The following is a 19,646-nucleotide window of genomic DNA, read 5'->3' on the forward strand; positions in this document are numbered from 1 at the left end:
CTGAGCACCGAAGAATTGATGCTTTGGAACTGTGGTGTTGGAGAAGACTCTTGAGAGTTCCTTGGACTGCAAGGAGATCCAACCAGTCCATTCTGAAGGAGATCAGCCCTGGGATTTCTTTGGAAGGAATGATGCTAAAGCTGAAACTCCAGTACTTTGGCCACCTCATGCGAAGAGTTGACTCATTGGAAAAGACTCTGATGCTGGGAGGGATTGGGGGCAGGAGGAGAAGGGACGACAGAGGATGAGATGGCTAGATGGCATCACTGACTTGATGGACGTGAGTCTGGGTGAACTCGGGAGTTGGTGATGGACAGGGAGGCCTGGCGTGCTGCAATTCATGGGGTCGCAAAGAGTCGGACATGACTGAGCAACTGAACTGAACTGAACTGAAGTGTGTAGTGTCTGAATCAGGCTCTATTGCTTTCCAAGAGATTTGGTGATATACTTAACATCTTTAGAAACTTCTTTTTATTTAAATGAGATACAGTGGATTCAGCTGTCTGCAATGAAGAACCCAACACTAATAAGTAACAAAAAAGTTGAAAGTGTCTTTTCTGTCCATTGAGAAGATGTTTTACTCCTGGTTTAGTTTTAATGGTATCTGTCCGTCTATCTGTCTATCTACCTACGTGCCTACCTACCTGTGGATCATCTATCATTTCTCTCATCATCGTTATCATCCATCTATGTAATTTCTCCATCTTCCAAATCTATGCACAACCTGCCCTTGTGGAAACTAAAGAATAATTTACAAAATCCATTCAACTATTTACTTTCACCTATTTACTTCTTACTAGGAATAGTATTTCTTATGGGCTTCTCAGGTGACTCTACTGGTAAAGAACCTGCCTGACAATGCAGGAGACATAAGAGACTCAGACTCGATTCCTGGTATGAGAAGATCCCCTGGAGGAGGGCATGGCAACCCACTCCAGAATTCTTGCCTGGAGAATCCCATGGACAGAGGAGCCTGGCGGGCTACAGTCCATAGCGTCACAAAGAGTCGGATATGACTGAAGCGACTTAGCGTGCACGCAAGAACAGTATTAATGAGGTTTTGTTTTTTTGGGGGTAGCATGACATGTGGCTTGTGGGATCTTATTTCTGACTAGGGATCGAAACCAGCATCTCCCGTGCAGAGTCTTAACCACTAAACTGCCAGGGAAGCCCCAGTGAGGTTTTTAATAGTAACTTGAGATTGAAGCAGCAAAATTTAACTGTCTTGAACAATGCCTCAAAAGCAGAATTGAGATAATAAATTACATCTTGTGAGTCACTCCATGCTAAGAGTCTGACAATGAGTTCACCCACCAGAATCATTCCAGAGGCATCTTTAGGGGTGATAAGCAAGTTTTGGGGAGACAGCAGTTTGTCTATGACGTGGATGATTCCATTTGTACAGATGATATCACTGGATATGATCCTGGCTTTATTATTTATCAATACCATGTCCTGAAATCAACCAAAAAAGAAAAAAGAGGAAATGAGCACATAGAGAAATAGACACAAAATCACTTCTTCCAAAATATTCTGTGAACATATTAAATCATCATGAAAGTGAATGTTCAAGTAGAGCTGTGAGCAAAATCTGAAGATCCAAATTACTTAAGCATATGTCAAGAATATAATTTTCACCTGGAGAAGTTAATAGCAAATAATCTCCAATACTTTGGCTACCTGATGTGAAGAGCCAACTCATTGGAAAAGACCCTGATGCTGGGAAAGATGGAGGGCAGGAAGAGAAGTGGGCGACAGGGGATGAGATGGTTGGATGGCATCACCAACTCAATGGACATGAGTCTGAGCAAACTCTGGGAGACAGTGAAGGACAGGGAAGCCTGGCATGCTGCAGTCCATGGGGTTGCAAAGAGTCAGACACAACTCAGCGATTGAACAATTAACCAGAACAGTTATTTCACTGCGATTCTCCAATATGAAATAATAAGCTGATCAAAATTGCCTTCTCTTTCATATGTCTTCTCTAGCAACCCCCCTTCTGACCCCACCAGACACTTTCCTCCTTTGTCATGAATTCCACAGTCACCATGTGTTTCTTTTTGAGGTGAGGGAAGGCATCAGCTTGGTCAAGGCTTTGAACAAAAGCTTTCATCCCTCCCCAGCTATTGCTGAAAGCAGTTCTCTTGACCACCTGAAGCTGCCTTGCCTCTGAGTTTCAATTCCAGCTCTAATATTAATATTAATATTTACTTGCTGTGTGATCTTGGAAAAGCTACTTAACCTGAGTTCAGTTTCCTAATTTTTAAATTGAGGAAAATAATAATATCTACATTATGGGGATTAAATCAGTTAGTACATATCCCTGGTGGCTCAGGGATAAAGAATCTGCCTGCAATGCAGGAGTCATAGGAGACACAGGTTTGATTCTTGGGTGGGAAGATCCCCTGGAGGAGGGCATGGCAACCCACTCCAGTATTGTTGCCTGGAAAATCGCATGGACAGGAGTTTGGCAGGTTACAGTCCATGTGTCTCAAAGAGTTGGACATGACTGAAGTGACTTAGCACACACACATCAGACACTTAGGATAGTAGCCGGGATAGAGCAGTCATTCCCGCGTGTGTTAGTTGTTATTATTATTATTACTCTTACTGCTCTAAGGAAGAGGAAAGAGAGAGGGCCCAAGGAAAATGAGCACCTTCCTGAAGTGGCTTCTCCTACCTGAGACACGGAGATGACAAGTGACTCCCCTTGGAGAGAAGTAGCATTTGGGGTCAATTTCAGGTTTTCCAGAAGAAGCTGGTGGCAGGCGATCACGTGATACCGAAGAATCTGGGGCATCAGGCCCCCTTTGTCCCAGTCCTTAATCTGCAATAGATCCGAGGGTTCCAGCCAGAGCTAGCAGCCCTCTGGTTGGAAACATTCAATAAATGCTTGCTACATTATTACATATTAATGGATAATCCAGCATGAAGAGTCCAAGTGAATGTTAGATAGTAAAGGCTCTGATAAATTCTGCAAGAAAAGAACCTATTTATATCCCATTAATCTAGCATTCCCTTTTTTTTTTTTTTGAGGGGTGTCTATCAGGGTTTAAATTATTTAAGAATGGTTGGTCTTTCCCAACCTCCTACCCTACTTAGGGATGTCCTCTAGAAGTCTATGCTAGTGGTGACCCCAAATCCACTTAAATGATGGGGCTTCCCACACTGACAGGCAACCCCTTTCATTGGTGGTCACCTCCAGCTGATTCTAAATCTCCTGTTTAGAAATGTCTTTCGTGTTGGTTCCAGGGTGATGCCCAAAGACTGTGTTCCAGTCCCAAAGCTCTTCTACCTACCTGCCTCTAGCTTCGTGCTTACCTGGGGTTCCTCATCAAAGGCTGCAGATAAAGGTGCCAGGATGGTGAAGGGGCCAGGGCCAACCAGGTCTCGCACAGAATGTTCCTGTGGGGAAGGCAGGTGGGGGCCACATGCCATGTATTGGGTTGGCCAAAAAGTTCGTTCAAACTTTTTTGTACCGTCGTATGGGAAAACCCAAATGAACTTTTTGGCCAACCCAATACATAACGTAAGTAAAGGCAGGGGCTCAGACAAATAATGGAGAGAGAGTACATGATGGCAGAGGGGAGAGAAAAACCAAAAGGGGAGACTCGTGTTTCATTTAGCCTTAGATTCAGAATCACCCACTTCCTTAGGCATGGAAATAATGTTTATTTTTATCTGGTTGTAGAATGACATATGTTGACTGGTATGAAAGATTTGAAAATATAGTATAAAAAAGAAAATAACTACCCATAATCCCACCACCTAGAAAGATCTCTGTTATTTCCAGATAACTTTTTGCCAGTGTGTCTCTTTCACACACTAAATGTTTTCTATGGTTGAGATAAGAATGCAAATGTTAAGTAATAGGACAATTTACTCAACTGTTCTATGTTCTTGCCAAGGTTAAGGACCTATGGTTACTTATATTTTCTTCTAGATTTTAATCTAGATTTTTAAAAAAATAATTTGATTTATTTTAATTGGAGGCTAGTGAAACCAATACAATATTGTAAAGTAATTAGATTTTACTCTTCTAGATTTTTATTCTTTTTCTTCAGTATCTCTGGACTGTATTCTGATGTAAGATTTAACTTAATATTTTCACCCAAAGAGTTAGCTGATTGCCCCAGTAATGCTTCTTGTCTAAACGGGTTGGATGGCAGTTTTTTCATAAAATACATTCTCACATGTGCAACGGGCAAGGGCAACCATTACTCCACTTGTATGCTGCCCACCTGGGGCCTGAGAAGTTCACAGATGACCAACACAGACAGTACTGCAGAAATGTAGGTTCCAGGACTGTCTTCTATCTTTACCTACTCCAGAGGTTACAGATTTAACTCATATCTTTAACCCATATCAGGGGTTTGAGACCCAATTCTTCTAGTTAGACATACATATGCATTCTTACCAGCAACTGGAAGTAAAACTGAGATGTTTTTGGATTCTTGGGAAGCTCCTGGAAACAAAGACAAAAAGGTCCACTTAATGGCTCTGAATTAAACACAAGAACAATATAGGGTTATCACAGGGCAATTTCTCCAAGATTGAGAGAATCTACTATCTTTTTAGAGCTTAACAGGTGGCTCAGTGGTAAAGACTTTGCCTGCCAATACAGGAGATGTGAGTTCGATCCCTGGGTTGGGAAGATACCTTGGAGTAGGAAATGACAACCTACTTCAGTATTCTTGCCTGGGAAATCCCATGAACAGAGGAGCCTGCTTATGGGTTACGGTCCATGGGGTCGCAAAGAGTCTGACATAACTGAGTGACTGAGCACGCATGAATACACTGCCATGGCAGGCTTCTTAAACAAGTCTCATCTGTAGGCTCACGACTGATGTTCAGAATGATGATGCGGATATACCGTGAGCTCTAAAAGCTTCCTGGAGTCACCATCTGATTTACCTTGGAAAGGTTCAGCCATTTATAAAAGTACCTGAGCTTTAAGAGCATTTTTGCAAGTTCAAGTATTTAAAAAATCTTTCATAGGTTTATGGAAGATTTATTTTCTCTACTAACAAGAATATTTCAATCAGCCAGAATGCTCTGGTCCCTCTTTAAACCAAATAATAGGATGTTCACTTTATAATAGGTAGAAATCTACAGGTATCACATCCAAGCATCTCTCTACCAAGTACAGACGTTCAGGTGTGTTCACACGCACACACACACCAACAACAGCCTACATCATGGCCATGTCTTTGAGTTACTATGTACTCTGTGCCTGCTACACACGTTGTCTCATTGAAATCGTATAACAACTTGCTTGGAATGCTACCATTATTTTCTTTTAAAGGCTAGAAAACAGATATATCACAAAGAGATGATATAATCTGCCTAAAGTCACATTACCATAATAACTGGCTGAGCTGAATTCATACCCAGGCATTTTCTGACTTGAGAACTGTTAATCTGAATCACTGCATGCCAGATCAAGTGAATTCTCATGGGAAGATAAAATTTCCATGTTTTATAGTTTTGTTTGTTTGTTTTACATTTTGGCCATGCTGTGTGGACATGGAACATGTAGAACTGGACATGGAACATGTAGAACTGGACATGGAACAACAGACTGGTTCCAAACTGGGAAAGGAGTACATCAAGCCTATATATTGTCACCCTGCTTATTTAACTTTTATGCAGAGTACATCATGAGAAATGGTGGGCTGGATGAAGAACAAGTTGGAATCAAGATTGCCGGGAGAAATATCAATAACCTCAGATACGCAGATGACACCACTCTTATGGCAGAAAGTGGAGAGGAACTAAAAACCTCTTGATGAAAGTGAAAGAGGAGAGTGAAAAAGTTGGCTTCAAGCTCAACATTCAGAAAACTAAGATCATGGCATCTGGTCACATTACTTCATGGCAAATAGATGGGGAAACAATGAAAACAGTGACAGACTTTATTTTTTGGGCTCCAAAATCACTGCAGATGGTGATTGCAGCCATGAAATTAAAAAACGCTTGCTCCTTGGAAGAAAAGTTATGATCAATCTATACAGCGTATTAAAAAGCAGAGACATTACTTTTGCCAACAAAGGTCCGCCTAGTCAAAGCTATGGTTTTTCCAGTAGTCATGTATGGATATGAGAGTTGGACTATAAGGAAAGCTGAGCACTGAAGAATTGATGCTTTTGAACTGTGGTGTTGAAGAAGACTGTTGAGAGTCCCTTGGACTGCAAGGAGATCCAGCCAGTCCATTCTAAAGGAAATCAGTCCTGAATATTCATTGGAAGGACTGATGCTCAAACTCCAATACTTTGGCCACCTGATGCAAAGAACTGACTCATTGGGAAAGACCCTGATGCTGGGAAAGATTGAAGGCAGGAGGAGACAGAGGATGAGATGGTTGGATGGCATCACTGACTCAATGGACAAGTTTGAATAAACTCCAGGAGTTGGTGATGGACAGGAAGGCCTGGCGTGCTGCAGCCCATGGGGTTGCAAAGAGTCAGACATGACTGAATGACTGAACTGAACTGTGTGGCATGTGTGATCTTAGTTCCCAGACCAGGGATCAAACCCTTTGATGGAAGTGCAAAGTCTTAACCACTAGACCTCCAGGTCCCTCCAGGGACCTCCCTCACATTTTAGTTTTATATGGAACAAAACTCTTGCACCCTTCTCAGTGCCTTAGATTCTTCACACAAGGAGGAAAGTAGAGTTCACTTTACAGAAACATGCCTTGCGTTACCTGATGGATGTTGCCACGGCAGGTAAACCCATCCCCAACGTAGTCTGGTTTGCAAGTACAAGTCCTTTCGTCTTGTCCAGTGTGGTTGCAGATAGCAAATTCACTACAGCCGCCATTATTCTGGTAAAATTTCCAAGGAGTTGGGGATAGGAATCAGACCAGTTAGCTTGCCAGCCCTGCCAATGCTCACAAAGCAATTCTGTATTGACATTCACTTTTTGTCTTACTCTCTGACTGGTTTCTTTTGAACTGTGGTATTGGAGAAGACTCTTGAGAGTCCCTTGGACAGCAAGGAGATCAAACCAATCAATCCTAAGGGAAATCAGTCCTGAATATTCATTGGGAGGACTGATGCTGAAGCTCTAATAGTTTGGCCACCTGATGCGAAGAACTGACTCATTGGAAAAGAGACCCTGATGCTGGGAAAGATTGAAGGCAGGAGAAGGGGACAACAGAGGATGAGACGGTTGGATGGCATCACCAACTCGACAGACATGAGTCTGAGTAAGCTCTGGGAGTTGGTGATGGACAGGGAAGCCTGGCGTGCTGCAGTCCATGGAGTCGCAAAGAGTTGAACACAACTGAGTGACTGAACTGAACTGACTGGTTTGCATTATTTGCTCTTTTCCTGAATTTGTGTTCCATCTCCCTAAAGTTGTAAGAGTCATCCTACTCACCCAGCCTTACACAGGCATACCTCATTTTACTGAACTTTGCAGGTACTGTGATTTTTACAGATTGGAAGTTTGTGATGACTTTGTGTTGTTGGATGATGGTTAGCAATGTTTAGTAATGAAGTATTTTTTTAATTAAGGTATGTATTGGGTTTGCCAAAAAGTTCGTTTGGGCTTTTCCATAAGATGTCACAAGTGAATCCTAATGAACTTTCTGGGCAACCCAATACATTATTTATTTATTTAACTCTTACTGTCTTCTTTTTAAAATTGAAGTATGGTTGGCTTACATACATTGTATTTTTTTAGACATAATGTTATTGCATACTTAACAGATCTCAATATAGTATAAATATAACTTTTTATGTATTGGGACACCAAAAATTCTTGTGACTTGCTTTATTGTAATAGCCACTGTATTTTGGTGGTGGAACCGAAGCCACAATGTCTCTGAGGTGTGCCCATATCTCAAGATGGCAAGTCCATCCCAGCAGATCTCCAGCCCTGAAGAGATCAGTCCAGAGTTGCCAAATGGGAAGTTTATCAGCACCCGGCAGTTAACTAGGAAGGCATCAATCTTGTTTGACACTTCTCAGCTAAAGGCTAAACTCTAATCCATCATAGCAAAGTAATAGTCACCAGCCAGAAGGTAGTTGGTGTAAAATAGACAGACCATCATGGGGGACAGTAGGGACCTCGTCTGGAGAGAAAGGGCTTTAATTATGGAGTATCTGTGCTGTTTTCATGCTTGCAGGAGACTCTCAGGTGGGCAGAGATATGGATGAGGAGGGAAGGTGTATGAACTGGGCCTCTGCTGGGGATCAGAGCCTCGTGGAGGAACAAGCACGAGAAGTGGCCAAGGGTGTGACCTGTGAGTCAGACAGACAGGGGTTCAAGTTCTGACTCTGCCATGTGCTTGTTCTGTGACCAGGGCCAGAGACCCCTTCTCCTCCTGCTCTGGGGTGGGTTGAATTATGTCCTCCCCAAAGCTATGTCTACATCCTAAGCCCTGATCTCTGTGAATGGGACCTTATTTAGAAAAACAGTCTTTGCAGATGCAATGAAGGATCTCGGAGATGCGATGTCTTAGATTAATCAGGGGGTCTTAAGTCTGCTAGTGTCCTCACTGGAAGAGGAGATCCAGACACAGAGGTGAGGTCACATGAAGACGGAGGCAGAGACTGCAGTGTCTCCAACTCTGCAACTGGGACATGAGGAAGAAATGGCCCAGAAGCAGCTCTGATGGAGGCCACCTCAACACCACACCCTAGATGCAGGGAGGGGGCGGTACTCACGGTCAAGCAGACGTTGATGAGGGTGCAGACTTTCCCATCTCCAGTGTACTTCGGCAAACAGTTACAGACGGCCTGTCCAGGAAGAAGGCAGAACGGGGCATTTCACAGTCAGGTCCTGCTGGCTCTCACTCCATCATCATCTGTCCAGTTTCTGATGCACAGTTTCCCGCTTGCTCACAGTTTGACAGGGACCGAGGGAGGCAGAGTCCGGGTTCCTGAGCCTCCAGCTTCCCTACCCAGTCTTTTCGCCCCTCAACCCCTCCCCTCCTTTATGTGGAGTCCTCACATGCTCCCACCCCACCTAACCTCTCCCTAGGAAGGCAATGCCTTGGCCACAGCGCTGGGGAGTATGTGACCAAGAGAGGGCTTAAAACCGTTATCTTCTGCTGTTGTACATGTATTTCAGAGGCTCAAGCCCAAGAAAAATGGTAAGATTCTGGGCATCAGAAAGCTGAAAGAAAGGAGAGCGTGGCTGGAGACCTTCATGTTTCTGGAGCCATGTGGTGTTTGCACATGCCCACTTCTTCCCACTGCGCTGTGCTGTGTTAGTCGCTCAGTCGTGTCCGACTCTTTGTGACCCCATGGACTATAGCCCATCAGGCTCCTCTGTCCATGGGGATTCTCTAGGCAAGAATACTGGAGTGGGTTGCCAAGCCCTCCTTCAGGGGATCTTCCCAACCCAGGGACTGAACTCAGGTCTCCCACATTGCAGGCAGATTCTTTACCATCTGAGCTACCAGGAAGCCCAAGAATACTGGAGTGGGTAGTCTAACCCTTCTCCAGGGGATCTTCCTGACCCAGGAATTGAACCGGGGTCTCCTGCATTGCAGGTGGATTTTTTACCAGCTGAGCTACCAGGGAAGCCCCACTTTAGGAAAGGCCTTTTTCCCATGAACCCTTTGTTCCCTGCTCCTCCTACCTTCCTCCTCTTTTCAAAACAACCATCTCTAGGGGAATTGTTTCAGAATTCCCTCTAATGTATTTATTTCATCCTGTTGCTCCCTAGAGGTCTGTTCTCAGCCCCTCTCCCTCAGTCCTGGGTCTGTATCTGCAGGAATTGGCTCCTAGGAAAATGTAACCCCCCAGAGAGGCAGAGCTCACCTGGTTGGGTCCCGTCTGTGTGCACTCTGCATGCCTGTGGCAGCCACCATGGTTCTCCAAGCAGGGGTTGATCTCTTTAAAACAAAAATCCCACACCTGGCATGAGAATTGAGCCTTATTTTTAAGTAAAGGCATCTCGATGGATCCAACCAAGCAGAGCAGGTGTCAAAGCATGAGTCGGTTTTCTTGGCAACTCTGTGGCTGAAAGAACCCAACAGGGAGGGTGCTGGCTGTGGTTTCTCAAAACTGACTCCTCTGGGACGGGACTGTGCCAGCAGAGGCGTATCTGCAGGCTTGACTCTGTCCCTCTATTGAATGAATATGAGTGTTTGCAGCCAAGAACTTGAAATAATAGAATTTTGGAGTCTAATTCAGCATGTTATGAATGAAGAGACGTAGGAATTAAAAAAAAAAAAAAAAAACACATTTATAACCATCACAGTGTAATTTGCTCAGAGAAGAATCATCAGTAGATGCTCAATTTAGGAGGACATTTTGATGGGAAGCAGGATGTTTGCTTGGTGTGAAAGCATTTCCTATCCAATTGCTTATAAGCAGCCAAGGGAAAACAAGTAAATGGAAAACAAGTGGAAGGATCAGACAGCACCTTGACTGAGGGGTCAAAACTAAAGGCAGTTGGAAATTGCAGGTGAGAGGTGGTACCTACCTATGCACACGATGCCATCGCCAGTATAGCCTGCCTTGCACACACACACCCGGCTTCCTGGGGTGGTTCTTTTACAGACAGCCTTGGCAGAGCAACCTCCATTGCTGATCTCACAGGCATTGATTGCTATAGAAGAGAAAGATGACAAAGAGCAGTAGAGGAGGAGGGGGAAAATTGATGTGTTTTTACTTGAGTGATTGAGAAATAGAAGTTACTTCAAAACGGCAGGCATTGGATTAAATATAGATAATTCAAAAGAATGCAAAGCACTAGATGTCACTGGTGAATTCTACCAAACATTTAATAAATACCAAAATTTCACATGCTCTCCTAAAAACTGAAAGAGGAGGGAAGACTCTCAACTCATTCTATGAGACCAGTATTACTCTGATACCAAAACCAGGAAAAGCTATCACAAAACAACTATAGACTAATATCCTTCATGAATATAGATTCAATATCCTCAAGAAAATACTTGCAGGTCAAATTTAGAAATATATAAACGTGATTACATACTATAAGAAAGAGGTACTAATATAGGAATACAAGATTGTTTAACAACCCCCAAGTCAATTAATGTAATAGAGCACAGCAACAGAATGAAAGACAAAAACACAATCATCCTAGTATAAGGAGCGAAGCCTTTTGTCCAAATTCAATATCGTTAATGATAAAAACACTGAATAGACTAGGAATAGAAGGCAACTTCCTTAACCTGATAGAGGACATTTTTCACTTATGAAAAACCCACACCTAAGATTGTGCTTAATGATGGCAGACCAAATGCTTTCTCCATGATTAGGAATAAGGCAAGTAGGTCTGCTTTTACCACTTCTGTTCAACACTGTGTTGAATGAAGGTTCTGGTCAGGGCAATTAGGCAAGAAAGAAATAAAAGGCATTCAGATTAGAAAATATGTAAAGGCATTTCTATTTGCAGATAACATGATGTGCTATGGAAAATCCTGAAGAATCCACTAAAAAGAATTAGAGTGAATCATTGAATTCAACAATGTTGTAGGCCACAGGATCAACAGTCAAAAATCAATTGTACTTCTAGACCATAGCAATGAGCAAACTGAAAATGAAATTAAGAAAACAAGTCCACTTACAATAGCATCAAAAGATGGACTCCATTAACAAATTGTAAAACACTCTGAAATCTGCAAACATTGTGGAAAGAAATAAAAGATGACCTAAATAATAGAAAGATGTTCCATGTTCATTGATGGAGAGAATTAATATTGTTAAGGTGGCATTACTCCCTATATCTGATCTACAGATTAAACACAATCTGTCAAAATCCCAGTTGATTTCTTTGCAAAAACTGACAAGATTATTCTAAAACTTGTATATCAATTCAAAGGGCCCAGAACAGTCAAAACAATCTTTAAAAAAAAGAGCAGAGTTGGAGGACTCACACTCCCTAATTTCAAAACTTACTACAAAGCTTCAGTAATAAAGACAGAGTGGAACTGGCAGAAGGATCCATATGGAATTAAGAGTCCAGAAATAAACTCAAACATCTGTGGTCAACTGATTTGCCGCAAAGGTGCCAATATGTTATTTCCATAACAGGAAGAATGATCTTTTCGAAAACTGATACTGAGACAATTAGATATCCATATGCGAAAGAATGAATTTGGACCTCACTATATATACAAAAGAGCTTCTCTGATGGCTCAGTGGTAAAGAATCCACCTGTAAAGCAGGAGACATGGGTTCGATCCCCGGGTGGGGACGATTCCTGGAGGAGGGCATGACAACCTACTCCAGTATTCTTGTCTGGAGAATCCCATGGACTGAGGAGCCTGGCGGGCTACAGTCCATAGAGTTGCAAAGAGTCGGACAGACTGAAGAGACTGAGTACGCAGGCATGTATACAAAAGTCAATTCCAAGTGGATCTAAGATCTGGAGTCCCAAGGTGTGTGTATGAGTCCTGGCTTGCCCTTCATTCACCATGTGACTTTAGACAAATGACTTAATTAGTATGAATTTTGGGGTACACCCATACAAGCTTATGCACAGGTTTGGATAATGTATATGAAAGTTTTATAGAAATATTGAGCATTATATTAACTTACAGATGACAAAATGATGCAAAGAGAAGTCAAGCAGCTGTCCCCAGGTAACATACACTGTAAGAATATAGACTTAAACCCAAGGAGTCTGACGACAGGACTGTTTATAACAGCTGCCGTTTTGCTATCTCCCCGCAAAACGGGGGGCAAGAGAAATCACAGTTACTTGTCTTTCCATTGTTTTCACTGGTATGTTGAACACATCCTACTTCAGGGAACACCTGAGACAATCCCCAGGGTCAGATGGTCTAGAATGCAAATTGGTGAGGACTTCCCTGGTGATCCAGTGGTTAAGCGTCCACCTGCTTTATAAAGCAAGGGCCATGGGTCCAATCCCTGCTCTGGGAAGATTCCATGTGCTGCAGGGCAACTAAGCCCGTGTGCCACAAGTACTGAAGCCCGCATGTGCTAGAGCCTGTGCTCTGCAACAAGAGAAGCCACCATAATAAGAAACCTGTGCACCACAGCTAGAGAGTAGCCTCCCACTCACCACAACCAGAAAAAGCTAACGCAAGCCCAAATTTAATTAATTAATAAAAAAAAGAAAGCAAACTGGTGCAATCATTGTCTAGCTCCACCACAGTCTGGACTGAAGCCCTCGTGGACACAGTGTCAAGAGAAAATGATGCTGTTTCCATTTTTTTCTAGCACTGAATATGTATTGGTCACCATAAGAGCGTTAGCTCATATTTATTGAGTGCTCTGTGCCAGGAATGTTCACAGGTATTAATTAAGTCATGCTGCCATCCAACAATCCACTGAGCAAGATTCTCTTATGACCTACAACTTACAGATGACAAAATGATGCAAAGAGCAGTCAAGCAACTGTCCCCAGGTAACACAAAGTATAAGAACATGGATTTGAACCCAAGGAGTCTAACATCGGGGCTGTTTTTGACAGCTGTCTCATTCTGTTGTTGTACGTGGAGAGGTCATTTCATCCCAAATTGCTCTGCAAGGGACATAGTTTTATGTTTACTTTAAGGGTAGTTTAGAGACCACCCAAGGCCATGTGGGGAGTGGGAAAAAGAACCAGGGCTCAAGCCTCTTTGTGTCCCATTTCAGAGTCCCCATGCCCATGCCACACCCTTGGTCAGCCAAATCCATGATTGTTAAAGCTCTCCAGGTGATTCCAATTGTGGCCAAGACTTAGAGAAGAGAACCAGGGCAGTGGCCCCGGACGTTCCAAAACCAACACATCTAATCCGTGAATAGTAGGTGTCCTGTCCCTGAATGAGGTCAGCCACCCTACCACATCCAGTTCCCCATCACTGCTCATTAGCAGCTGTCCATTTATTTATTTTTGGCCTCATCACATGGCAAGTGGGATCTTAGTTCCCTGACTAGGGATCGAATCCACACCCCTTGCATTGGCAGCATGAAGTCTTAACCACAGGACCACCAGGGAAGTCCTGCAGCTGCCCAGTTAGTCTGCAGAAACACAGATCTCTCAATAGCTTGGGTTACCCTCCACCTAGCAAATTCCTTACTTACCTGTGCAGACGGTCCCATTCCCCTGGAACCCTGCTGCACATTTGCACAAGGCTGTGCCATCCAGATTGAGAAGACAGCTGCCAAGAGAAAGGGCAAGTGGTGTTTACAGAAAAATGCACAACATCCCGCCTCCTGCCTGGATGGGACTCACAATACCCTTCCCCCTAGGATCCCAGCTCCTGCCCCATGAGGCACTCAGAGGTCCTCCCTAAGGCCTGGGAGGAGAGTTGATCCCTAGCACAGCCCTGCCATGGGCAGCTAAAACTGCAGTCACTTGTCAGGCAAACAACAGAGTGTGTACATCGAGGCATTGGTCCAAGGATACGGCGGGCAGCTGCCCATCTTCAGAGAGCATCCTATGTGCTCAAACCTATACTTCACACACTATTTGACGTAACCTACACAATATCCAGTAGCCCTAACCGGTAGGTCTATCATTCTTCCCATTTTACAGATGAGGAGACCAAGGCTTAGAGGCCTTAAATAAGTGGATCAAGGTTATACAATCAATGGAAACAACAGAGGCTGATTCAAGTCTAACTCCAGCTTCTGGATTCTTAATGAATTAACCCATTAGCTCCTCTGAGTGTTATGAATATGAAGTTCACTTATGAAGACAGAAGGCTTGGCTGTGAATTGCAAGTAAGGTTTGATGAAATTGAGGCCCATCAGGCTCCCTCTGCTTCTGTGAAAGGGTCCCTGTGGCTTGAAGGGGGGTAACAACTGGCACTCTGCCAACGTGTCAGGTAGCTCAGGGGGCAGCTTGTTCAAAAGGCTGGATCTGGCAAACTGACGGTGGCCTCATTTTTAGTTTTTACTTAAATCAGCCCTGGGATTTCTTTGGAAGGAATGATGCTAAAGCTGAAACTCCAGTACTTTGGCCACCTCATGCGAAGAGTTGACTCATTGGAAAAGACTCTGATGCTGGGAGGGATTGGGGGCAGGAGGAGAAGGGGACGACAGAGGATGAGATGGCTGGATGGCATCACTGACTTGATGGACGTGAGTCTCAGTGGACTCCGGGAGTTGGTGATGGACAGGGAGGCCTGGCGTGCTGCGATTCATGGGGTCGCAAAGAGTCGGACACAACTGAGTGACTGATCTGACCTGATCTGATCATAAATCCTCAGAAATGGTCTCAGGAAGCTTCTTCCCTAAAGATGGGGTCTGGTGGACACATACTATTAGGAAAAATCCCCTTTGCATCACTCCCAAAGGTGGCCAGAGGGCACCTACTTGGCACTGGTGTGGCAGGTCCCGTTGCAGTTGTCTTTTGTGATCGCTGCAAAAAGAGAACCAAATGCTGTCAGACTTTTTAAAATAAATCTCACTCAAGAATATTCTTTTAGTACTTGGTGATAGGAAATGATTCAGTTCCTCACAGGTTAACTGGTACACATCATGGGAACTATGTGACCATGTAAGTTCTCTTTTACCTTGGTTTCTAGGAAGCTCAGAGACAAATCTGAAGGTCAAATACACCGATGGAGTGTCTCCTGTGTGCTAGGTGGTGAGGCTGCACACTGCTCCCCGGGGTTTAACTTCCTATTTTATTGGGTTGGCCACAAAGTTCATGTGGGTTTTTGTAAGAGCTTAGGAAGGGCCCAAATGAATTTTTTGGCCAACCCAATGTTTATACTTTCTATGTTCCTTATTCTTTTTTTTCATCATTTTGCTACAGAGTGATATAAACAAGCAAATTTCTTGTTTGGTCACTAAGATATGTCCTACTCTTTTGTGACCCCATGGACTGTAGCTCCCCAGGCTCCTCAATCTATGGGATTTCTCAGGCAAGAATACTGGGGTGGGTTGCCATTTCCTTCTCTAGGGGATCTTCCCAATCCAGGGATCAAACCCACAACCCCCATCACCACTGGCAAGTGTATTCTTTACTGCTGAGCCACCAGGGAAGCCCAAATAAGCAAATACCTAATTATAATTAAGTTGTTGTTGTTTTGCATGTACAAAAATAGCCCAGAGCCTGGCATGCAGCAGGTACTCACTACCTATTTGCTGAATGAATTCCTAAGTTTCCTGGAACAATATTACGTTCTTATTCTTGGATGCCCAGCTAACATACTTCCTGGCAGGGGAGGATCAGGCAAGAAATTGTTAGAGATGATGGAAAAGTACCCACTGGGCTGGTCGCTCAGGCTAAGAGCTTTTGGGAAAGAAATCCTGTTAGGCCTGGCCAAGTTATATAGAAGGTCCTGAAACAGAGGCCTGGCTGTGAGAGTGGTTGTGCTTCTGTGAGAGGGAACATTTACAGACTCCGATGAGCTAGGTGGATGCAGTGCCATTCTGTGCCTTTACGTGCGCTAGTCCCTGAGTCCGGAAATCTCTTTCTCTCTGTTCTGTTTCTGAAATCCCAGCCACCTTTTAGGGCCCCCTCTCTGGAATCTGCTCTAGACCTTTGATTCAGTTAACTGATAGAGACCACGTGGTGTGCTCTTTTGAGAAGGATGTGGCGCCCCTATCTGACCTCAGAGGGAAGAGTGCAATGATCAATTAACCAATTAACGATGTCTGACATGACTCGGGAGTGGGGAGTTTGCATGCGAACAAAGGATAATCTAGTCTGGTGGAGAGGTGCTTTACTCTGCACTCTTATATTGCAATTTTTTGAATATGACTGAACATTTATTTCCATTACTAGGCTGAAGCTCCTTGTACAGATTGTGCTCCTTGTACAGACTGTGCACTGGAGATCAGGCTGGAAAACTGGGCAAGTGCCAACTGGCAAATAGCTTTGTACTACACCCTCCTAACAGAAACAGAAGATATTAAGAAGAAGTGGTAAGAATATACAGAAGACCTATACAAAAAAGATCTTTATGACCCAGATAACCATGATGGTGTGATCACTCACCTAGAGCCAGACATCCTGGAATGCAAAGTCAAGTGGGCTTTAGGAAGCATCACTAAGAACAAAGCTAGTGGAGGTGATGGAATTCCACTTAAGCTATTTCAAATCCTAAAAAGATGATGTTGTGAAAGTGCTACATTGAATATGTCAGCAAATTTGGAAGACTCAGCAGTGGCTATAGGACTGGAAAAGGTCAGTTTTCATTCCAATCCCAAAGAAAGGCAATGCCAAAGAATGCTCAAACTACCGCACAATTGCACTCATCTCACACGCTAGTAAAGTGATGCAAAATTCTCCAAGCCAGGCTCCAACAGTATGTGAACCATGAACTTCCAGATGTTCAAGCTGGATTTAGAAAAAGCAGAGGAACCAGAGATCAAATTGCCGACATCCGCTGGATCACTGAAAAAGCAAGAGAGTTCCAGAAAAACATCTACTTCTGTTTTATTGACTACACCAAAGCCTTTGACTGTGTGGATCACAACAAACTGGAAAATTCTTCAAGAGATGGGAATACCAGGCCACCTGACCTGTCTCCTGAGAAATCTGTATGCAGGTCAAGAAGCAACAGTTAGAACTGGACATGGAACAACAGACTGGTTCCAAATTGGGAAAGGAGTACATCAAGGCTGTATACTGTCACCCTGCTTAGTTAACTTATACACAGAGTACATCATGAGAAATGCTGGGCTGGATGAAGCACAAGCTGGAATCAAGATTCCTGGGAGAAATATCAATCACCTCAGATATGCAGATGATACCACCCTTATGGCAGAAAGTGAAGAAGAACTAAAGAACCTCTTGATGAAAGTGAAAGAGGAGAGTGAAAAAGTTGGCTTAAAACTCAACATTCAGAAAACTAAGATCATGGCATCTGGTCCCATCACTTCATGACAAATAGATGGGGAAACAGTAGAAACAGTGAGAGACTTTATATTTTGGGGGGCTCCAAAATCACTGCAGATGGTGACTGCAGCCATGAAATTAAGATGCTTGCTCCTTGGAAGAAAAGTTATGATCAACCTAGACAGCATATTAAAAAGCAGAGATATTACTTTGCTGACAAAGTTCCATCTAGTCAAAGCTATGGTTTTTCCAGTAGTCATGTATGGATATGAGAGTTGGACTATAAAGAAAGCTGAGAGCCGAAGAATTGATGCTTTTGAACTGTGGTGTTGAAGAAGACTGTTAAGAGTCCCTTGGACTGCAAGGAGATCCAACCAGTCCATCCTAAAGGAAATCAGCCCTGAATATCCATTGGAAGTACTGATGCTGAAGCTGAAACTCCAATACTTTGGCCACCTGATCCAAGGAACTGACTCATTGGAAAAGACCCTGATGCTGGGAAAGATGGAAGGTGGGAGGAGAAGGGGACAACAAAGGATGAGATGGTTGGATGACATCACTGACTCAATGGACATGAGTTTGAATAAACTCTGGGAGTTGGTGATGGACAGGGAGGTCTGGGGTGCTGCAGTCCATGGGGTTGCAAAGAGTCGGACATGACTGAGTGACTGAACTGAACACCCTCCTAAGGTGTTTTTCCTATAGGCAATGAAATTTCTCCTCCTGGAAGCAATGGAGAATCACAGCAGGTCACTAAGTCCTGGGGTGTGGGTGGGAAATAATACTAGTCAAGATGTTTATGCCCCCTGTCCCCAGTTCATACTTTGAAATGTAATCTGTAATATGTTTGTACTTGAAGGTGGGGACTTAGGTGATTAGGTCATGAGTGTGGAATCTTCATGAATGAAACTAATGTCCTTATAAGTGAGACCCTGGAGAGTTCCCTTGCCCCTTCTGCCATCACGTGGGAAGACAGCCCTCTACAACCCAGAAGAGGGCCGTCACCAGAACCCAGCCATGCTGGCACCCTGATTCTGAATGCTAGCCTCCAGAACAAAATAACTTTCTGTTGTTTATAAGCCACTCAGTCTATGGTACTTTGTTATAGCCTGAACAGACCAAGACATCTATGCTTTAGATGGTTCTGTGTGGCAGCAGCGTGAAGAATGGAATGGAGGAAAATGTGACAGAAGGCAAAGAGATGGATCACAAGGGTACTGGTGAGAGGAGCAGCAGGAGGAAGGAGCTGAAATAGTTCACCTATGGTATTAGGGACAGGGCAGGGGGAGGCTGAGAGGGTGGCTCCAAGACTGGGTGAGCAGGCGGGGGTGGACTGGGGTCTTTCTCCACAGTAGAGAAAGCAGGAAGAAGATGAGTCTGGTGGTTCATCGTTGGCCCCGCTTTCTTCCCCTCATGGCACAAATACACCTCCAACTGCTTAATGACACCTATGTCTCCAGCCTTGGCCTCACTCTTGAGACTTCCACCCACACACTCACATCTGCTCTACAGTGACTGTCTGGAAACCCGCATTTTCCCCAGACTGCCAGCTGCTGGGGCAGGGACCACACACTGCTCATTGCCGTGTCCTCCAGCAGGAGCTCCATGTGTCTGATGAATGAATGAGTGAGCTAATACCTCCTGGGAATCTCCACCTGGGTGTTCTCCCGCTCCTCAATCTCACCCTCCTGCCCCTAAGCTGGACTCTTCCAGAACTGGCCCATCATCTACACAGTGGACCCCTCCCTCCCTCTTCCTTTCTTCTGTATCTCTAGTCACCTCGTGCTCTTGATTTTAACTCATTTGGCAATTAAGTGTCTTCGTTTTCCCTGCCACAGTCAGGCCACCACCTTGGTTCAGATTTTTGTTAACTGCCTCCTGAAAACCTGTGCAGCCTCCAGGTTGTTCCCTGTCCT

The 19,646-nt window shown here is 44.0% G+C and overlaps 1 protein-coding gene across 1 annotated transcript in view; it reads right to left on the reverse strand.

Moving 5' to 3' along the window:
- Nucleotides 1-19,646, reverse strand: part of STAB2 (stabilin 2) — a 168,632-nt gene that overhangs the window by 45,434 nt on the left and 103,552 nt on the right. Inside the window, exons 40-49 of the mRNA XM_070370245.1 lie at nucleotides 15,255-15,300; nucleotides 14,019-14,095; nucleotides 10,444-10,569; nucleotides 9,777-9,850; nucleotides 8,676-8,747; nucleotides 6,707-6,826; nucleotides 4,418-4,465; nucleotides 3,322-3,405; nucleotides 2,681-2,827; nucleotides 1,315-1,455 (exon numbers count right to left, since the gene is read on the reverse strand). Coding sequence (XP_070226346.1) covers nucleotides 1,315-1,455; nucleotides 2,681-2,827; nucleotides 3,322-3,405; nucleotides 4,418-4,465; nucleotides 6,707-6,826; nucleotides 8,676-8,747; nucleotides 9,777-9,850; nucleotides 10,444-10,569; nucleotides 14,019-14,095; nucleotides 15,255-15,300 — 935 coding nt within the window. The remainder of the gene's footprint in view (nucleotides 1-1,314; nucleotides 1,456-2,680; nucleotides 2,828-3,321; nucleotides 3,406-4,417; nucleotides 4,466-6,706; nucleotides 6,827-8,675; nucleotides 8,748-9,776; nucleotides 9,851-10,443; nucleotides 10,570-14,018; nucleotides 14,096-15,254; nucleotides 15,301-19,646) is intronic.

This window comes from Bos mutus, chromosome 5 (genome assembly GCF_027580195.1).
Source record: "Bos mutus isolate GX-2022 chromosome 5, NWIPB_WYAK_1.1, whole genome shotgun sequence".
Taxonomy (NCBI): domain Eukaryota; kingdom Metazoa; phylum Chordata; class Mammalia; order Artiodactyla; family Bovidae; genus Bos; species Bos mutus.